Source organism: Pan paniscus, chromosome 15, assembly GCF_029289425.2.
Source record: "Pan paniscus chromosome 15, NHGRI_mPanPan1-v2.0_pri, whole genome shotgun sequence".
Lineage (NCBI taxonomy): Eukaryota > Metazoa > Chordata > Mammalia > Primates > Hominidae > Pan > Pan paniscus.
In genome coordinates this window covers 82,231,069-82,247,981 of record NC_073264.2, presented here as the reverse complement: position 1 = coordinate 82,247,981, position 16,913 = coordinate 82,231,069, and the positions used below count along the sequence as shown (strand labels likewise).

The 16,913-nt window shown below is 40.9% G+C and overlaps 1 protein-coding gene and 1 long non-coding RNA gene across 3 annotated transcripts in view; one reads left to right on the top strand and one right to left on the bottom strand.

Moving 5' to 3' along the window:
• LOC134728909 (uncharacterized) overlaps positions 1 to 16,913 on the top strand; it is an 85,717-nt gene that overhangs the window by 21,675 nt on the left and 47,129 nt on the right. The gene's annotated exons all lie outside the window — the stretch shown is intronic.
• The window catches only part of TSHR (thyroid stimulating hormone receptor), a 190,496-nt gene continuing 180,429 nt past the window's right edge, over positions 6,847 to 16,913 (bottom strand). The window contains exons 10-11 of one of the 2 annotated variants that reach the window (XM_063596094.1): positions 13,293 to 13,481; positions 6,847 to 10,213 (exon numbers count right to left, since the gene is read on the bottom strand). In XM_063596094.1, the coding sequence (XP_063452164.1) occupies positions 8,800 to 10,213; positions 13,293 to 13,481 (1,603 nt within the window). In that variant the 3' untranslated portion in view covers positions 6,847 to 8,799. The remainder of the gene's footprint in view (positions 10,214 to 13,292; positions 13,482 to 16,913) is intronic. The other variant, XM_063596093.1, reaches the window with a different exon arrangement.

Sequence of the window (16,913 nt, the reverse complement as noted above, 5' to 3'; positions counted from 1 at the left end):
GGGTTGGTGTAGGTTGAAGTTCTTCCAGATGTAATACAGGGTGTGGCTGCAGGGTGAGTGGGTTTGAAGAGAATTTATGGGTACCAAAGAGGCTGGATGGGCAAATAGTTAAAGAAGCATGAGAAAATACTTTAACTTTCTCCAAGTTAAGTGTTGCTCCCATGAGTGGCTCAACTGTACTAATTAAAATGAAATCAAGTAGCAACTTGGATGTCTGGAAAGACCTCTGAGTGCCAAAGGTGTGTGCTCACTCTTTCCTTTTCACAGAGTTGGCCTGCAGATGATGAAAACAGGTATGAGGTCAGGCATCTCCTCTTTCATCCAGACCATGGCATTGATTGCTCAGGGAATCTCATTTCTCCAACATTTGCTGAAGCTATTAATACTTCCCCTAGTTTCTTTCCTGTCAGAGTGTTTGAAGAACACTTTGAGAAATCAGAAAAATATTTGAGAGCAAATAGTGTGAAATGGTTCTCTTTGTTGTTAATAACAAATCATAGGAGTCCCATATTCCCATAGATCTACAAATCATGTGTCAATATCTAGTTTGTAAGTGTCTCCATTTGTCCTCTATCATTCCAGAAGTCTTTTTCATATGATGTCAGGGGAACTGAAATGGAATGTAATAAAATTTAAACCTGGGATTTGCTAAAAAGAAACAGAGGTGGTATTAATCTTGTTTTTCTCAAACTTTTACCTCATTTCTTTAATATAGCTCTTGCTGAGCAACTTGAAAATTCTCCTAGAGAATTGAGGCTTGGACTTTTTGCAGCTGCCCTTGAGGTCAGTCTTTAAATTGCAGTGTCTATGGTGAAAGAGAAAATTGAGTCACAGGAAGGAATAAGTTATGAAGAGATTTTTGTCAAAATATTTCCCTTCCAATAGGCAGATAGATAGTGCTACTCTTGACAGCAAATTTCTTTTTATTTTTTATTATTTTTATTTTTATTCTGATGGAGTCTCACTCTGTCACCCAGGCTAGAGTGCAGTTGCATGATCTCGGCTCACTGGAACTTCTGCCTCCCAGGTTCAAGCTATTCTTGTGCCTCAGCCTCCTGTGTAGGTGGAATTATAGGCATGTGCTACCATGCTTGGCTAATTTTTTGTATTTTTAGTAGAGACGGGGGTTTTACCATGTTGGCCAGGCTGGTCTCGAACTCCTGACCTCAAGTGATCTGTCTGCCTCAGCCTCCCAAAGTGCTGGGATTACAGGCGTGAGCCACTGCGCCCAGCCTTGACAGCAAATTTCCTAATGACTAGAATTCTGTGTTTAAACCTCATTATTGTAAATAATGCTGCAATGAACATAGGAGTGCACATACACCTTTGACATGCTGATATCAAGTCCTTCCAATATATTCCAGAAATGGGATTACTGGATCATATGGTAGTTTTGTTTTTAGTTTTTTGAGGAACCTCCATACTATTTTCCATAATGACTGTACTGATTTAGATTCCTACCAACAGTGTACTAGGGTTCCTTTTTCTCTGTATCCTCACCAACACTTGCTATCTTTAATCTTTACACAATGAAATACTGTTCAGGCTTAAAAAAGAGCAAAATCCTGTCATTTGAGACAACATGGGTAAATCTAGAAGACATTATGCTAAGTGAAATAAGCCAGGAACAGAAAGACAAATAGTGCATGATCTCACTTATATGTGGAATCTGAAAAAACTTGAATTGATACAGGTAGAGACTAGAATGATGGTTACCAGAGGCTAGGGGGAAAAGGGCGGAGGGAGCGGGAATGGGGAGTTACTAGTCAAAGGGTACAAAGTTTCAGCTAGGCAGGAGAAATAAGTTTTGCTATCTCTTGCACAGCAGGGTAACTATAGTCAATGATGAAGCATTGTATATTTCAAAATAAGTAAGAGAGTAAATTTCAAATGTATCAACACAAAAAATGTCAAATAAGTGAAGTGATGAATATGTTTATTAGCTTGATTTAACCACTTCCCATGTATACATACATCAAAACATCACATTGTACTGTGTAAATTGAATATGATTTTTCCAATTAAAATAATATAAAAATTTAAAAATCCCATTACAGGCTGGGCGGGGTGGCTCATGCCTGTAATCCAGCATTTTGGTAGGCTGAGGCAGGCAGATCACTTGAACCCGGGGCAACATGGTGAAACCCTGTCTCTACAAAAATAAGCCAGGAGTGGTGCTGTGCACCTGTATTCCCAGATACTTGGGAGGCTGAGGTGAGGGGATCGCTTGAGCCAGGAAAGTTGAGGCTGCAGTGAGCAGTGATGGCACCACTGCACTCCAGCCTGGGCCACAGAGTGAGACTCTGTCTCAAAAAATAAATAAATAAAATAGAGAATAAAAATCCCATTATGGTGAATTATTAATACATCATTACATGGTTTCCATACCATGGAGCTATTTCTATAGTGCTTCATGACTTAAATCCCCTCAGAATTCATTACAAAAAACCATGTTATTGTTTTTTAAGACTAACAGGCATAGGACTTATATATATATATATATAGACTTTTAATTGTATGTTGTTAAATAATGATGGCTATTACCTTCTTAAGCCCTCTCCATCTAAAATACTTCAACAAATGAAACAGAATACTTCAAAATATTTCTAAATTTCCAGGAGCAATTTCAAAATTATACTAAATGATTGAGGGTGACAGATTTGAAGTTGCTTATACAAATAATTTTTTCTCTATTCTGTTGAAAGATTTTTACTTACTAAATTCATATGAAGAACAACAATTAGTTGCTTAATTGTCCTTATGCAACTTATAGCTATGCATTTATGGGAAACAAGTATTTTGACAAAATATGATTATGCTGACCAATGGAATAAATTATACAGGGGTTTCACCTTCTTAGTGTTCAGCTTACCAGATGTTGCTACAAGATAAGCACTTTAAAACTCACTGGCTTAAGCGCAATTCAAAATTGCAAAATTGTGGAACCAAACCAAAAGCCCATCAATCAACTAGTGAATAAAGAAACTGGTACATATATATGATGGAATACTACACAGCCATAAAAAGGAATGAATTAACAGCACTTGCAGTAAGCTGGATGAAATTGGAGACTATTATTCTAAATGATGTGACTCAGGGATGGAAAATCAAACATCATATGTTCTCACTGATACGTGGGAGCCGAGCTGTGAGGACGCAGAGGCATAAGAGTGATACAATGGACTTTGGGGACTTGGAGGAGAAGAGTAGGAGTGGGGGCGAGGGAAAAAAGACTACAAATATGGTGCAGTGTATACTGCTTGGGTGGTGGCTGCACCAAAATTTCACAAATCACCACTAAAGAACTTATTCATGCAACCAGATACCACCTGTACTCCAATAACTTACAGGGAAAAAACCCCAACTCACAGGCTTAGATTTATCACATCCTAAAAAAATGTAAATTTCATAAAAGCTAGATTATTATTCATGTCACATCACTGATATCTGACTCCCCTAGTATAGCTCTAAATACACAATAACTCAATTAGCCATTCTGCAAATTTCTTTAAATGCCACATCTTTTATTGTTAATTATTTAAAGCATAATATTATTATGATAATTTCCAAGCCAATATTTTAAAAAATATGTACATATTTAAAAATCAGCAGTACAGAAGAGTACCAGTTGAAAAGTTTCTACTTGTATTAGTCTGCTTGGGCTGCCATAACAAAATACCACAGACTGGGTGACTTAAACAACAGAAATATATTTTCTTACAGTTCTGGAAGTTAGAAGTTCAAGATCAATGTCCTGTGAGGGTTGATTTCTGGGGAGACTTCTCTTCTTGACTTGTAGACATCTGTCTTCTTGCTGTGTGCATGGGAATGGGGAGGAGGGACAGCTCTTCTTTCTTTTTTTAAAAAATTTTATTTTCAATTATTATGGGTACATAACATATATATATATTTATGGGGTACATGCGATGTTTTGATACAGGCATGGAATGTGTAATAATCACATCAGGATAATTGGGGTATTCATCCTCTTAAGGACGATAGCCCTACTGGTTTAAAGCCCCACCCTTGTGATACCATTTAACCTTAATTGCTTCCCTAAAGGCCCTACCTCCAAATATAGTCATGTTGGGAGTTAGGGCGGCTTCAGCATATAAATTTAGGGGAGACATAACTCAGTCCTGATATCACTCAATCCCTAAGACCAAATTCCAGAGAAAACCACTTCAAGCTATTTTCTGATTTTAGTCACTGTAATTGTATAATATACTTATGTACTTGTTTTCTGAACGATAAATATTTAGACATATCTTTTGGCTGCATATAATGAAGATTAGGAAATTACAACTGACCTTTGAACAATACGGGTTTGAACTGCGTGGGTCTACTTACAGGCAGATTTTTTTCTACCTTTGCTACCCCTGAGACAGCAAGGCCAACCCCTCCTCTTCCTCCTCCTCCTCAACCTGCTCAGTGTGAAGACGATGAAGACCTTTATGGTGATCCACTTCCACTTAATTAATAGTAAATATATTTTCTGTCCTTATGATTTTCTTAATAACATTTTCTTTTCTCTAACTCACTTTATTGTAAGAACATAGTATGTTATACATATACAAAATATGTGTTAATCAACTGTTTACGTTATTGGTAAGGCTTCTAGTGATCAGTAGGCTATTAGTGGCTAAGTTTCTGGGGGATGAAAGGTTATATTCAGATCTTCAACTCCAGTTTTTTTTTTTTTTTTTTATTCTGGAGGCATTGATGATGTCGCTCTGTTGTCTTCTAGTTTATACTGTTATTAATATCTTTTCCAATGTCTACTTTTCTTTCTTGATTCTCCCTCAGGCATTTAAGGTTTGCCTTTTACTTTTGGTGTTCTGACATTTTATAAGTGCTGTTCTGCCCATGTGCCTTTTCATTCATCACCTTTTGCACTAAGTGGACACTATCAATCTTTACCAGCTTTGGAAAATTTTCTCCTTCTGTTTCCTTGATGATTATGCCTTCTACGTTTTCCTTAGGACTCCTCTTGGACAGATGTTTGGCTTGGAGACGGATCCTCTGCATCTTTTAACTTTTGTCTTATATTTCACACCTTTGTTTACTTGTTGAACATCCCAAGAAATTTCCTCACTTTAACTTCCACTCCTTCTGGTAAAGCTCTTGCTTTGGCAATCTCATTTAAAATTTTCCAAAACTCTTTCTAATTTTTGATTACTACTATTGTTTTAATAGTAATTTTGATTGTTTTTGGGTCTGATATTCTCTCCAATTTCTCTGAAGTTATTAAGTGAAATTAGACAACAATATTCTGTTTATGAATGATCTATTTTCTCTGGAGAAATGTTCTTTTGTTCATTCTGGCCTTGTGTGTGTGTGTGTGTGTCTGTGTCTGTGTGCTATTGATATGCAGTTTATTTCTCTCAAATGTCTGGCAATTATTGTGTCTTGTTTATATTTTTGAGTGAAGAATGAGAATAGCTAATGTCAGCAGATTGTATAGATCATTTTCCCCAAGATGTTTCTCCCTGACTTCAGGTGGGGGTGGTGGGGGGTGCTGACGGTAACGCCTCAATGATCAGGCTTCACTTATGTGTGAGGGCAGGAAGTGGGCCAGTGGGAGGAGTTCCCTGTTTACAGGAATCATTCACTTTCTTTGAGATATTAATTGCAGCAAACACTGCATATGTCAGTTATTCTATGAATGGAGTGATGGCAGATTGGAGGGTCCAAGTGACACAGACTTTCAATTAATTGCCCTAATTAATCCTCAGTCCTGTAACCTTCAGGCTTGGCAGGCTCACTGGGACTCTGCAGGGAAGTATATTCTTCTGTAGCTGCAGCCTTATCCTGTCAGTGTGTTCTAGGCTGTAACCTCCTGTACAGTTAGTTACCATCAACTCAAGGCCATACACCTTCCATCTTTCAGAAAGCTATCAACACGTTTGCTTTGCTGGTGGTTCAATTTCTCCTGTTCACCATGCAGTTTTGGCTTGGTCTCATTTTAAATTTCTTCCCTGTCATGTCAGTGGGATTTGAAAGAAAGTCAGTCTACCACTTGGAGCTGGAACTTTTATAGCTTTTAAAACAGAATACAGTGATGCCAACAAGTTTCTATGGCACCCTTTAGGTACTCAGAATGAATGAGAATCACTCAATTATGTTATGAAACAGTTTTCTCCTAAAGTAGGAGCATTTGTTCTCAAACTTTTATTGTTTTAAAAAAAGTATTGTGGTTATAGTTTTCTTCTTTTTGCCCTGACTTTTACTTTATTGCCACTCTCATGGTGCTGCCCTGTAAGACCCTCTCCTCATTGGCTGCTTCTTTGATGCAGTAGATTATCCTTAAAGCAAGAGTCAATAAACTTTGGGGGTGTTTTAAGAGACAGCCTTTTGAGAAACATGCATGAGCTTTAGAGAATGAATTGTGTGACCTCCACTGTGACTAGTCTGTGGCCATTTATCCTCAATGATTTGGGTTTATCTTCAGATAATCGAAAGGTGCTAGATAACATGAGCTCTGAATAATAATAAGGCCTCTGAGGCCTTAGAGGTTTATTGTCTTCATTAGCACACTATTTAAATTTCTAGTGTCAATACCAATCATTTGCTTGATATATTTGGTTTTATTGTTTTTTCTCTTAGTGATCCCTGTCAATTAATCATAATTCAGTTCACCAGGAGTAAGTTTTTCCACATAAAGACCACTTATGATCAAGACACAATGTTATACTTAAGTTATTAATTGACAGTCAACATCTTATTTATTAATATGGATTCATTAGCAAATGTGCCAATTAGTTTTCTTGTCTTCAGTTTTAACACATACAATAGTAACCCCGAAAGAAACTCACAGATTAACAAAAAAGAACAACACTCTAGGACTTGGCACGATTATTCCATAGGAAGAAAATTTATTTCATGTTGTGAGTGCAAATTTTAGTAACAATTCTGTTGAAGTCACTTTTCTAGGACTCTGTTTCCAAAGCATTAGTTCAGCTATTCAAGATGAAACACATTATTTATCAAGATGTGATATTTCAAAATGTCACAGGAGAGAAACACATGACAAAAGGCAACACATTTGTTTAATTTCATTAGTTACAAGCGAACTTCTAGGTAAGTCATGATTTTCGATGTTTATAATATTTCTATTAAGATGTGCAGGTCTCAATGATAGTGATGAGCGGGTATGGCTGTGGAGAGATTCCAGGTGAGTCCAGCAGGAACCATCTGTGGGGACCCATTAACCACACTCCACAATCTTAAAACAACAAAGAGCTTTTATTTCATGGTGTGGTTTATGAGCATTCAGAAGTAATGTCATCTCTGCTTGGAGACTTTTCTAGCAGGACATTAGGGGGCTATCATCACAGGTAACCTGGAGAGTACATCTGTAGATAAAGATCCTGACTATTTTAAGTAAAGAAGAATTATTGGGGAAAAGAAGTTTTATGTCCAGTGATCAACAGGGCTGGAAAGAGCTGGCAGTTTCAGAAAAGAAGAAACCTCTCTTGACAGCTTTAGTATCATACTGTGGGCTGGAAATGGCAAAAATCATCCCTAAAGACAAGCGAAGTGTTTTGAAGTGACTCTTCATAGTGAAGTAGCAACTCTAAATAGCCAAAATTTGCAACCATCGTTTACTCTTTTATATAAACATGAATCTGTTTTTGGCCTGATAATTACAGCTGGGTAGATCTAGTAATTAAATGAATGATTCAGATCCAGGCGAGTATGTTTACTTAATTGAATTTTTGGCTCAGACATCATAATCAAAAGTGAAACACAGGAAAAATTTCCTGGGTCATATGTCTAGGCTTCAAGGACTAGGAGTTAGCAGCCCTACAAAATAGGAAAAACAGATTCTACTTACTTAGTGCTCTTCTTTCTCTTTATCTTAGAAATATATATTTGAGGGAAAGGGATGTACTAGAGTTTTAAAATTGGAAGAAGCCATTGGACTCCTTCATTTCTACAGATTTAAGTCCCATAGTTAATTAGTGTCCAGCCAGTTTTATTAATCAACAGGGGATTGAGTGTGCTCTGCCCATAATTCCCACTTATTGCTACTCAGAAAGACTTCCTAGAGTTCACATCTTTTATGCTATGAGGCTGGCCAAGAAGAGCAATTCTTAGTTTGCTAGGCCACATAAGCTGAAATCTTGCCAGTTTTTCCAGGCAACACATAATAGCTTGGTCACATCAGGTGGATTCTTGTGAAGAGATGATTAATAGGTTGAGTTAAAAAACAAAACAAAGCAAAACAAAACTTAAAGCTAATTCTTACCCTCCTTCATGTCTCATAATAGCTGTTTCTTGTACGACAGCTAGCTGTGTTTGGCTTTTCAGTTTTAAGGAAATCAAGTTCTCTTTGTATCAGGGAACATCTAGTTGAACTGAGCCAACGTGGGACTGATTTTATCTTGTGGTCACCAACCAAATTAATTGCATTTTCCATTTGCTGAATCTTTAGTATGAAATGTTATACAAAACTGAGAAGCTCTATATTGACATAGCTCAGTTAATATTTACTGAACATCCTACACAATGACATCTCTGGACTTGGCATCAAGAAAGTCTTCTAGATAGTATAGATTATTTTGATTTCACCTGGCATTCAAATATGCTGGTAGCCTAACTTCCTTCTTGGGGGCAATGATTAGGTTAATACTAATCACTCTCCAGAGATAAACTCTTGCCCCATGAAACATTGAAACATCGCCTGCACAAGAGTGAGGGCAGCTATGTGTTGGGGGTGTCATGGGATTGGAATGCATATTCAAGAAACTATTATTTTGTAAGTTCCCCTACCATTGTGAGTAGTGTAGTGTTAACTTACAAAACCGTTTGCATATACTCTTCTGAGATTTGGCCTTGCTTCTTTGGGGTTAGATGGGAGTTTTCAAGCAGTTCATAGACATCTTGCATGTTGTGGAGACCCTGCCTCATGTCGTGGGTAACCTTTTGAACCTGAATATCAGTGCTGTTCTTTGGAGGAACCCTCTGCCCCCGGTATGCCTGAGCCTGGCGTTTACAGATGCCAAACTTGCTGAGTAGGATGAACACATCCCTCTGGAAGGCCTTGGTGAAAATAGCATAGAGGAATGGATTGGCACAGGAGTTAAGTGGATAGAAGAGTACCAGCAAGATTTTGGAGTTGCTAACAGTGATGAGAGGCTTGTTCAGAATTGCTGACAGAGCATAGAATGAGATTGGGGCCATGCACATGAAGTCGGTGAAGATCAACACAGCCATCCTCTTGGCAATTTTGGTATCTTTGTCCCCTGGGTTGTACTGCGGATTTCGGACTGTGATGTAGATCTTCACATAACAGCAGCAGACGATGACGAAGGCAACTATGTTGAGCGTCAGAACAAAAACAATATATGCCAGAGCAAGAGGGGTCTCGGTGTCCATGGGCAGGCAGATACTGACTTTGGCATAGCTACTTATTCCCACCAAAGGAAGCAGGGCGAGAAGGAAGCAGCAAACCCAGCCCCCAACCATGATGGCACATGCGTGCCTGAGGCGGATCTTCCGGTCCAGGCGCATGGCGAAGGTGATGGCATACCAGCGCTCCAGGGTGATGACCGTCAGTGTATACACCGATAACTCGCTCGCAAAGACAGTGAAGAAACCAGCCGTGTTGCACCCAGGGCCTGTCTGCCAGTCGATGGCATGGTTGTAGTACTCAGAGTGAGTGTAGAGGTCTACAGAGGCGATGAGGAGCAGGTACATCCCCATGCAGAAATCCGCAAAGGCCAGGTTGCACATGAGAAAGCGGGGGACATTCAGTTTGTAGTGGCTGGTGAGGAGAATAAGCAGGACAAAGACATTGCCCAGGAGAGCCAGCAGACTAACGAACCACACCACAATTCTCAGGAACTTGTAGCCCATTATGTCTTCACACGGGTTGAACTCATCGGACTTGGGGGTACACACCATGTCTTCACTGTCCCCACACACAGTGTAGTCATAATGGCTGTCAAAAGCTTGTAGAGTCTCTTCCTGGGGGTTTTTGAGCTCTTGGCCAAAACCAATGATCTCATCCTCTTGTTCTTCAAAGAAGATGTAATAATGAGCGTTGTTACGAGTATCCTGGAACTTGGACTTTTCCTTGTACCCAACAATGCTGTCACCCAGATTCTCTTCATATTCCTGGTGGAGGGGGCTATTCAAGGCATTCACAGATTTTCTCTGGCGCAAGCTCTGCATACTGCTCTCATTACACATCAAGGACTCAAGGATTCTGCAAGGCAACAGAAAAGAGTCAGTGCCAGGCTGGGCGCGGTGGCTCATAACTGTAATCCCAGCACTTTGGGAGGCCAAGGCAGGTGGATTGCTTGAGCCTAGGAGTTTGAGACCAGCCTGGGCAACATGGTGAAATCCCATCTCTATAAAAAATGCAAACATTGGCTGGGCATGGTGGTATGTGCCTGTGGTCGTAGCTACTCGGGAGGCTGAGGTGGGAAAATCACCTGAGCCTGGGGAGGTCAAAGCTGCAGTGAGGCGAGATCAGGCCACTATACTCTAGCCTGGATGACAGAGTGAGACCCTGTCTTAAAAAAAAAAAAAAAAAAAAAAAAAAAAAAAAAAAAAAAAAGAATGGTTGCTTAAAACCCACGAATGGTTCCCACATTTACGAAAATGCGCAAACTACTTACTGTGATGTACATAATTCTATAAGATTCTACAGGATCCAGGCAGGCCTGTTTCTGTGACATCATTCCTATGACCTCCCCTCCCCTACTGTGCTCCAGTGGCATTGGTCTTATTTCTCTTCTGCAACCACTTCAAGAACAGTGATTAAAAAAAAAAAAGCTCACACCTGCGGTGACTCAATCCCAGCACTTTGGGAGGCCGAGGCAGGCAAATCACTTGAGGTCAGGAGCTCGAACCAGCCTGGCCAACATGGTGAAACCCCATCTCTACTGAAAATACAAAAATTAGCCGGGCGTAGTGGCACGTGCCTGTAATTCCAGCTACTTGGGAGGCTGAGGCAGGAGAATTGCTTAAACCTGGGAGGTGGAGGTTGCAGTGAGTCAAGATTGCACCACTGCATTCCAGGCTGAGTGGCGACAGAGTGAGACTCTGTTTAAAAAAAAAAAATGTGGATGCTGGAGCCAGTCGCCTTGGTGGGAACCTGGCTCTATTATTGACTAGCTTGGGTAGGCCCATGAAGTTTGGTTAACTCATTTGTAACATGGGACAATGGGAGTGACTATTTCATATAGGGTTATTAAAGGATTCAATGAATTTATCTTTTTAAGGCTCTTACAATAGCACTTGTAGCTTTGTGAGTGCCATATGGTGGTTATTGTTATTATTATTCCTATTCAAAGCTCTAAAACCCTATGTTCCCATTGCCTGAAAAACCCATGGCTGCCTCTACTCATCATTATTTAGTTTCAAACTGAATATTTTAAAAATAAAAAATTTATGTATTTTTAGTAGATACAGGGTTTCACCATGTTGGCCAGGCGAGGCTTGAACTCCTGACCTCAAGTGATCCGCCCACCTCGGCCTCCCAAAGTGCTAGGATTACAGAAGTGAGCCACTGCCCCCGGCCAGCCTGTTTATTTTCTGACTTCCTCCATTAGACAGTAAGCAAAATACAAGAGGGAATTCTTGTCTGTTCTATTTACAACAGCCAGGCACATAGAAGGTGCTCAGTAAATATCTGTTTAACAAATGAACAAATGGACACTACCATACAGGCATGCTTGTGGAAATAAGATTTAGTTTTTTCCTTGCTCACCAGACTCACAACAAAAGGGATTCTTTAACTTGCCTCAGCTGCTGAGCAGATTTTGAGTGATCTCTTGGGTTCTGGTTAAAATGTCCAATGGACTTGCTCTTCTCAACTGGAGGCTAAGAAGTCTAGACCCTGCCCCTGAGGTCCACTTAAGCCTCCCACCCAGCCCTTGTCCAGTCCTTCTCAATGCTGCATGGCATCAGTGTAGAGTCCACTATCACCATCCTCTACCCTACTCCTGGCTTTTTGCAGCTATGATGCCCATATTGGCCTTCTTTGTGTGTGTGCATGCGTGTGTGTGTGTGTGTGATGGAATCTCAGAATCTTGCTTTGTTGCCCAGGCTGGAGTGCACTGGCATGATCTCAGCTCACTGCAACCTCCGCCTACCGGGTTCAAGCAATTCTTCTGCCTCAGCCTCCCCAGTAGCTGGGATTACAGGAACCCACCACCACATCCGGCTAATTTTGTTTTTTTGTATTTTTAGTAGAGACGGGGTTTCACCATGTTGGCCTGGCCGGTCTCGAACTCCTGACCTCAGATGATCTGGCCGCCTCAGCCTCCCAAAGTGCTGGGATTACAGGCGTGAGCCACCGTGCCCGGCCACCATATTGGCCTTCTTTGTATGGCTGTTTTAGCTTCTGCCCTCACACCTAGATCTGATATTTTCCTGACTGCAATTATGTGTGTAGTAAGTCAATCAGTAAATACATAGAAGCTGAGGAGGACTGAATAGAGATGATGAAGGTGGATTAGGAGAACAGGAGATTGTACAAGACACAATGGGGGAAATAATGCAGAGTAAAAGCAAAAAAGTAAAAGAATCAGAGAAAGCCTGGAGAGAAAATGAAGGCAATTCCTCCTTCGCAGGCTCATAAGCAGCCTGATGTGCACATACTGTATATCATAGTTAATATTAATGAAGATCTTATAATATTCCAGGCCATTCCATTCCAGTGTTTTCCATTCAGTTTCTCATTTAATCTTCTCAAAACTGCTATGAATGATAGTATTAGGATCTCCACTCCCAAGGACTCAGAGTGGTTAAGTAACTAGGCTGGGATAACACAGCTTGAAAAATGGCAGAGCTGCGGTATAAACCCAGCTGACTCCAAAGCCTGCAGGCATGTAACCAGGGAGCTGTGACACTTGCAAGGCCCAAACCAGTCAGGTAACCCAACTGTTTGTGTTGTTTATAAGTCTGTTCTCATGGTTGTGGTGTCTGGGGTCTGATATGTGTTGCAGTATCTAATTCTGAATTGTACCTGGAAACCGGACATCATGTCTACATAACCTCTACAAGATTCTATGAGATCTGGTTGTGTTTCTCTCTCCTGTGCCATCTGTCACCTCCTCTGCTCTACAGCTATCCAGCAACATTTGCCTTATTTCTCAGCTGCACCCACTTTGGGTCCTCAGGGTCACTGTGTCCCATGGATTTCCTGTTTCATATGGATGCTTCCAATTTCCTCTCCACCTGGTTTTCAAACCAGGAAGCATCTTCCCCAAAACCAAGAAATGAATTCCACTTCCACCAAGGTCTTTTGTCACTTATGCCGGGTCCCTGCCACTTACCCTCTGATTTTCTTCTGATTCTTAAAAGCACAGCAGTGGCTTGGGTAAGAAAGGTCAGCCCGTGTGAGGTGAAGGAAACTCAAGGAAAGTGGAAGTTTCTTAAGAGTCCAGGTGTTTCTTGCTATCAGTTCCTTCAGGTGCTCCAGGCCTTTGGATGGAAGGGCAGTGACACTGGTTTGAGACACGTCCCTGGGAGGCAGAGAACAGAAAAATGCAGAGAGGCAGTGAGCAGCCAGGGCCTTCTCAGCCTTGGCCAGAAACTCAAACAGGCCTGAGGTTAATTGGGAGATGATATGCTCCTTTCTTCTACTGAGTACATAAGCTGAGCTTCTGGTCTAAGGAGGGATGGATATTAGGCTTCTAAGTCTGTGTTACAGGAACTCCTTGGAATTCCAGTATCCAGTAGTACAAATGCTATTTCCACAGTCATTTTAGTCTATCCATCACAATACATGCAAACTCTTGGAATCAGAGAGAGATGTCAATTTTACTCTGCAACATGCCACCATGTGACTATGAAAGGGTCTCAAGAGGCAAGAGAAATAAAGTAGAATAGAGACGAAGGGGCCTACCTTGCTATCAGCTGCTGTGGGGACTAGAGTTTGGGGACTGATAAACTGCTCACTGATATGAATCAACATCAGTATCATGAAAATCTGATAATGATGCAGACCTCAGAGTCATAACCAGTTACATTGGGAATTCATGACTGACAACATTTCCCCCCCTCCCCCGCCACTCCAGTGTCTTTAGAAGACTGTAAATCGGTTCTTGGAAAGAAAACTCAAGTGTTGATATTAACAATGTGAAATCAGATTCAAATCACTTCCGAGAACAATGGGGTGAGGGGGGTGGTGGTCAGGCTGGGAACAGTGTAGACATCAGTGTTAGTTACTAAAATAGAATGAATTCGTGGCATTAGTGTGGCATTCTCTGCTCTTTTCTGAATCCCAGGGAGTCCAGGTTCCATGTCTTGCTCCATCATTTTTATTGGCACCATTAATAGCTTGAATAAGGCCATGAATATTTAACCTAATATCCCTCCTATTTTATATTTTGTCAATTAAAATATTCCTCATAGAAGATAATTCCATTTAAAATATTTAATATAATTAATAGTATCCAATTAGCTAGTGAATTCCATTATTTTCCATTTCCTCCCCCCACATCATTGTAATTGGACTTAGCTGGGGTTTACATTCTCAAGGTTCAAGGCCGTCAGAACGTAAAGCTCATGTATTAACCCCATTCTCACCACAGGACTGTGACTCTTGTGAGGAAAGGGTTGGTGCGGTTGCTATTTTGTTTTGTATTTAATTAAAAAAATATATAATCTAGCATTTTCCAAACTGGCCTGCTGGTAAGAATTACCCTTGGTGCTGCTGGGTGCGGTAGCTCACGCCTGTAATCCCAGCACTTTGGTAGGCTGAGGCGGGCGGATCACGAGGTCAGGAGTTCAAGACCAGCATGGCCAACATAGTGAAACCCCATCTCTACTAAAAATACAAAAATTAGCCGGGTATGGTGGCACGTGCCTGTAGTCCCAGCTACTCAGGAGGCTGAGGCGGGAGAATCACTTCAACCCGGGAGGCGGAAGTTGCAGTGAGCTGAGACCACGCCATTGTACTCCAGCCTGGGTGACAAAGTGAGACTCTGTCTCAAAAAAAAAAAAAAAAAAAAAAAAAAATTACCCTTGGCGCTTGTTCCTGTATTATTCCCAGGTGATTTTTAACATTAGACATTTATAAACTGGCATAAATAAACACCTTTGTGGTTAGTGAGAGAGTGGAGGGACTTTTGAGCCAGACTTAAGCACAGTTGTGAAGAAAATGAATCTGGGTTTGCTCTCTGGCCTCATCCGTCCTTTTTGAGGCATGTCTTTCTCTTTTAGCCATGCTGTCTTCAAGGTGTGGCCATCTTTCAATTCCAGCTTTCTGGAAGCATCTTAGGTTGCCTTTCCCAGCGATGCTTTCACGTCAGTGAAACGGGAGAGCATCTCATGGCTCATTTCCCTGCTTTGTTGTCTGCTAGATACACTGATTGTGTGTGTTCATCTGAAAGAGTTCATCCAAGTAATGTGCTTGCATTTTAATACATATTTCTTGAGAAAACATGTTAGTAATTATTTCAGTTACTGCGTGACAAAACACCCCAAAACTAAGTGGCATACAGCAACAATCTTTTTATTATGAGCATAGGTTTTATGGATCATTAATTTGAACAGGGAATGGTGGGGATAGGTTGTCTCTGTTCTGTGATGTCTGGGGCGTCAGCTGGGAAGATCTGGAGTCTGGGATGACTTAATGCCTGGGGGTTGGGATTATCTGCAATTTCCTTCACTGGCATGTCTGGTGCCAGGGCTGAGGTGACTCAAAGACTGAGCTCAGCTGGGACTGTTGCTGTGGCTACTCCATGTGGCTTGACCTTCCCACATTATGTCAGCCAGATTCTAAGAGAACTATCAAATTCAAGGGCAGAGGACATACAGTCCACCTCTTAATGGGAAGAGTGTCAAAGAATTCGGTGCCTTCTTTTAAAACTGCCCTAATGTTCTAAGTGATGGAGACAGCATTGAGGCAGATAATTTGGGGAAAAACTGGCAGTTTATCACTCTGCAAATCAGCATTTCTAGTCCAGGGATCACTCTGGACCAGCATCAGAATCACCTGTAATACAGATTGAGACACATTCCAGACCAAATGAATTATAATCTCTGTTTGTGGAGCCTGGGAATCTGCATTATTTAGGATGCTCTCCAGGTGATTCAGAAGCTGGTTTCAATTCTCAAAGCATTTTTATGAAGCGGGCAGATACTAAAATTCAGACAAAGAAATAAGGGATGTTGTGTCCAAAAAGATACAGTGAACCAAGGGTGGAGTCATAAGTATCATTTGGGTCTGGAGTTCTCAGCTTCAGTGTCCCAGGAGCTAGTCTTCACTTTCAGGTCTTTGGAGTCTTTGAACACAGATCCAGGTGCAGTAACTCTCCATGGACTCATTAGGAATCTGGGAGGGAAGATTTGATTCCAAAGTTTGTCTGAGTATATGTAATGACGTATCCCAGGTGGCCTCTAAGTTAGGTCCCACTCGGGCTGAACTGGGAGGGTGCTTGGGCAGGCAAGGAGAAAGTAGATGTTGGGAAATGTGGGTGCTTGGCATATGGTAGGTGCTCAATAATTGTTAATTTCCTCCTTGTCCCAATTTGAAGTTTATCTGAGCTGAAGCCAAAAGCAATGAAGTTGGCAAATACAGCTCCAGTCCAGACCTCAACTTGTATATCCAACTGCTTATTTGATATCTCCACCTGGATGCCTCACAGGCATCTCCAACTTAATAGGGCCTTTCAAAACTTATCTTTTCATCCTTTGCCCTTAGCTCAACCTGCTCCTCCTCTATTTCCCCCCAACATGGTAATTGACACTCTCATCCACTTGATTGCTCAAATTAGTAACCTTGGAGTCACTACAACATGTTGGATTTCCTCAAGACCATTGTCCCATCCACATTTAATCTTGCAAAACACCTATGATTCTGAACTCCAAAGGAATCCCAAATCCATGTATTTGCATCTCCAGTGTAAGCTTTCTAGTCCAAGCTAACATTATCTCTTACTGAAATATCT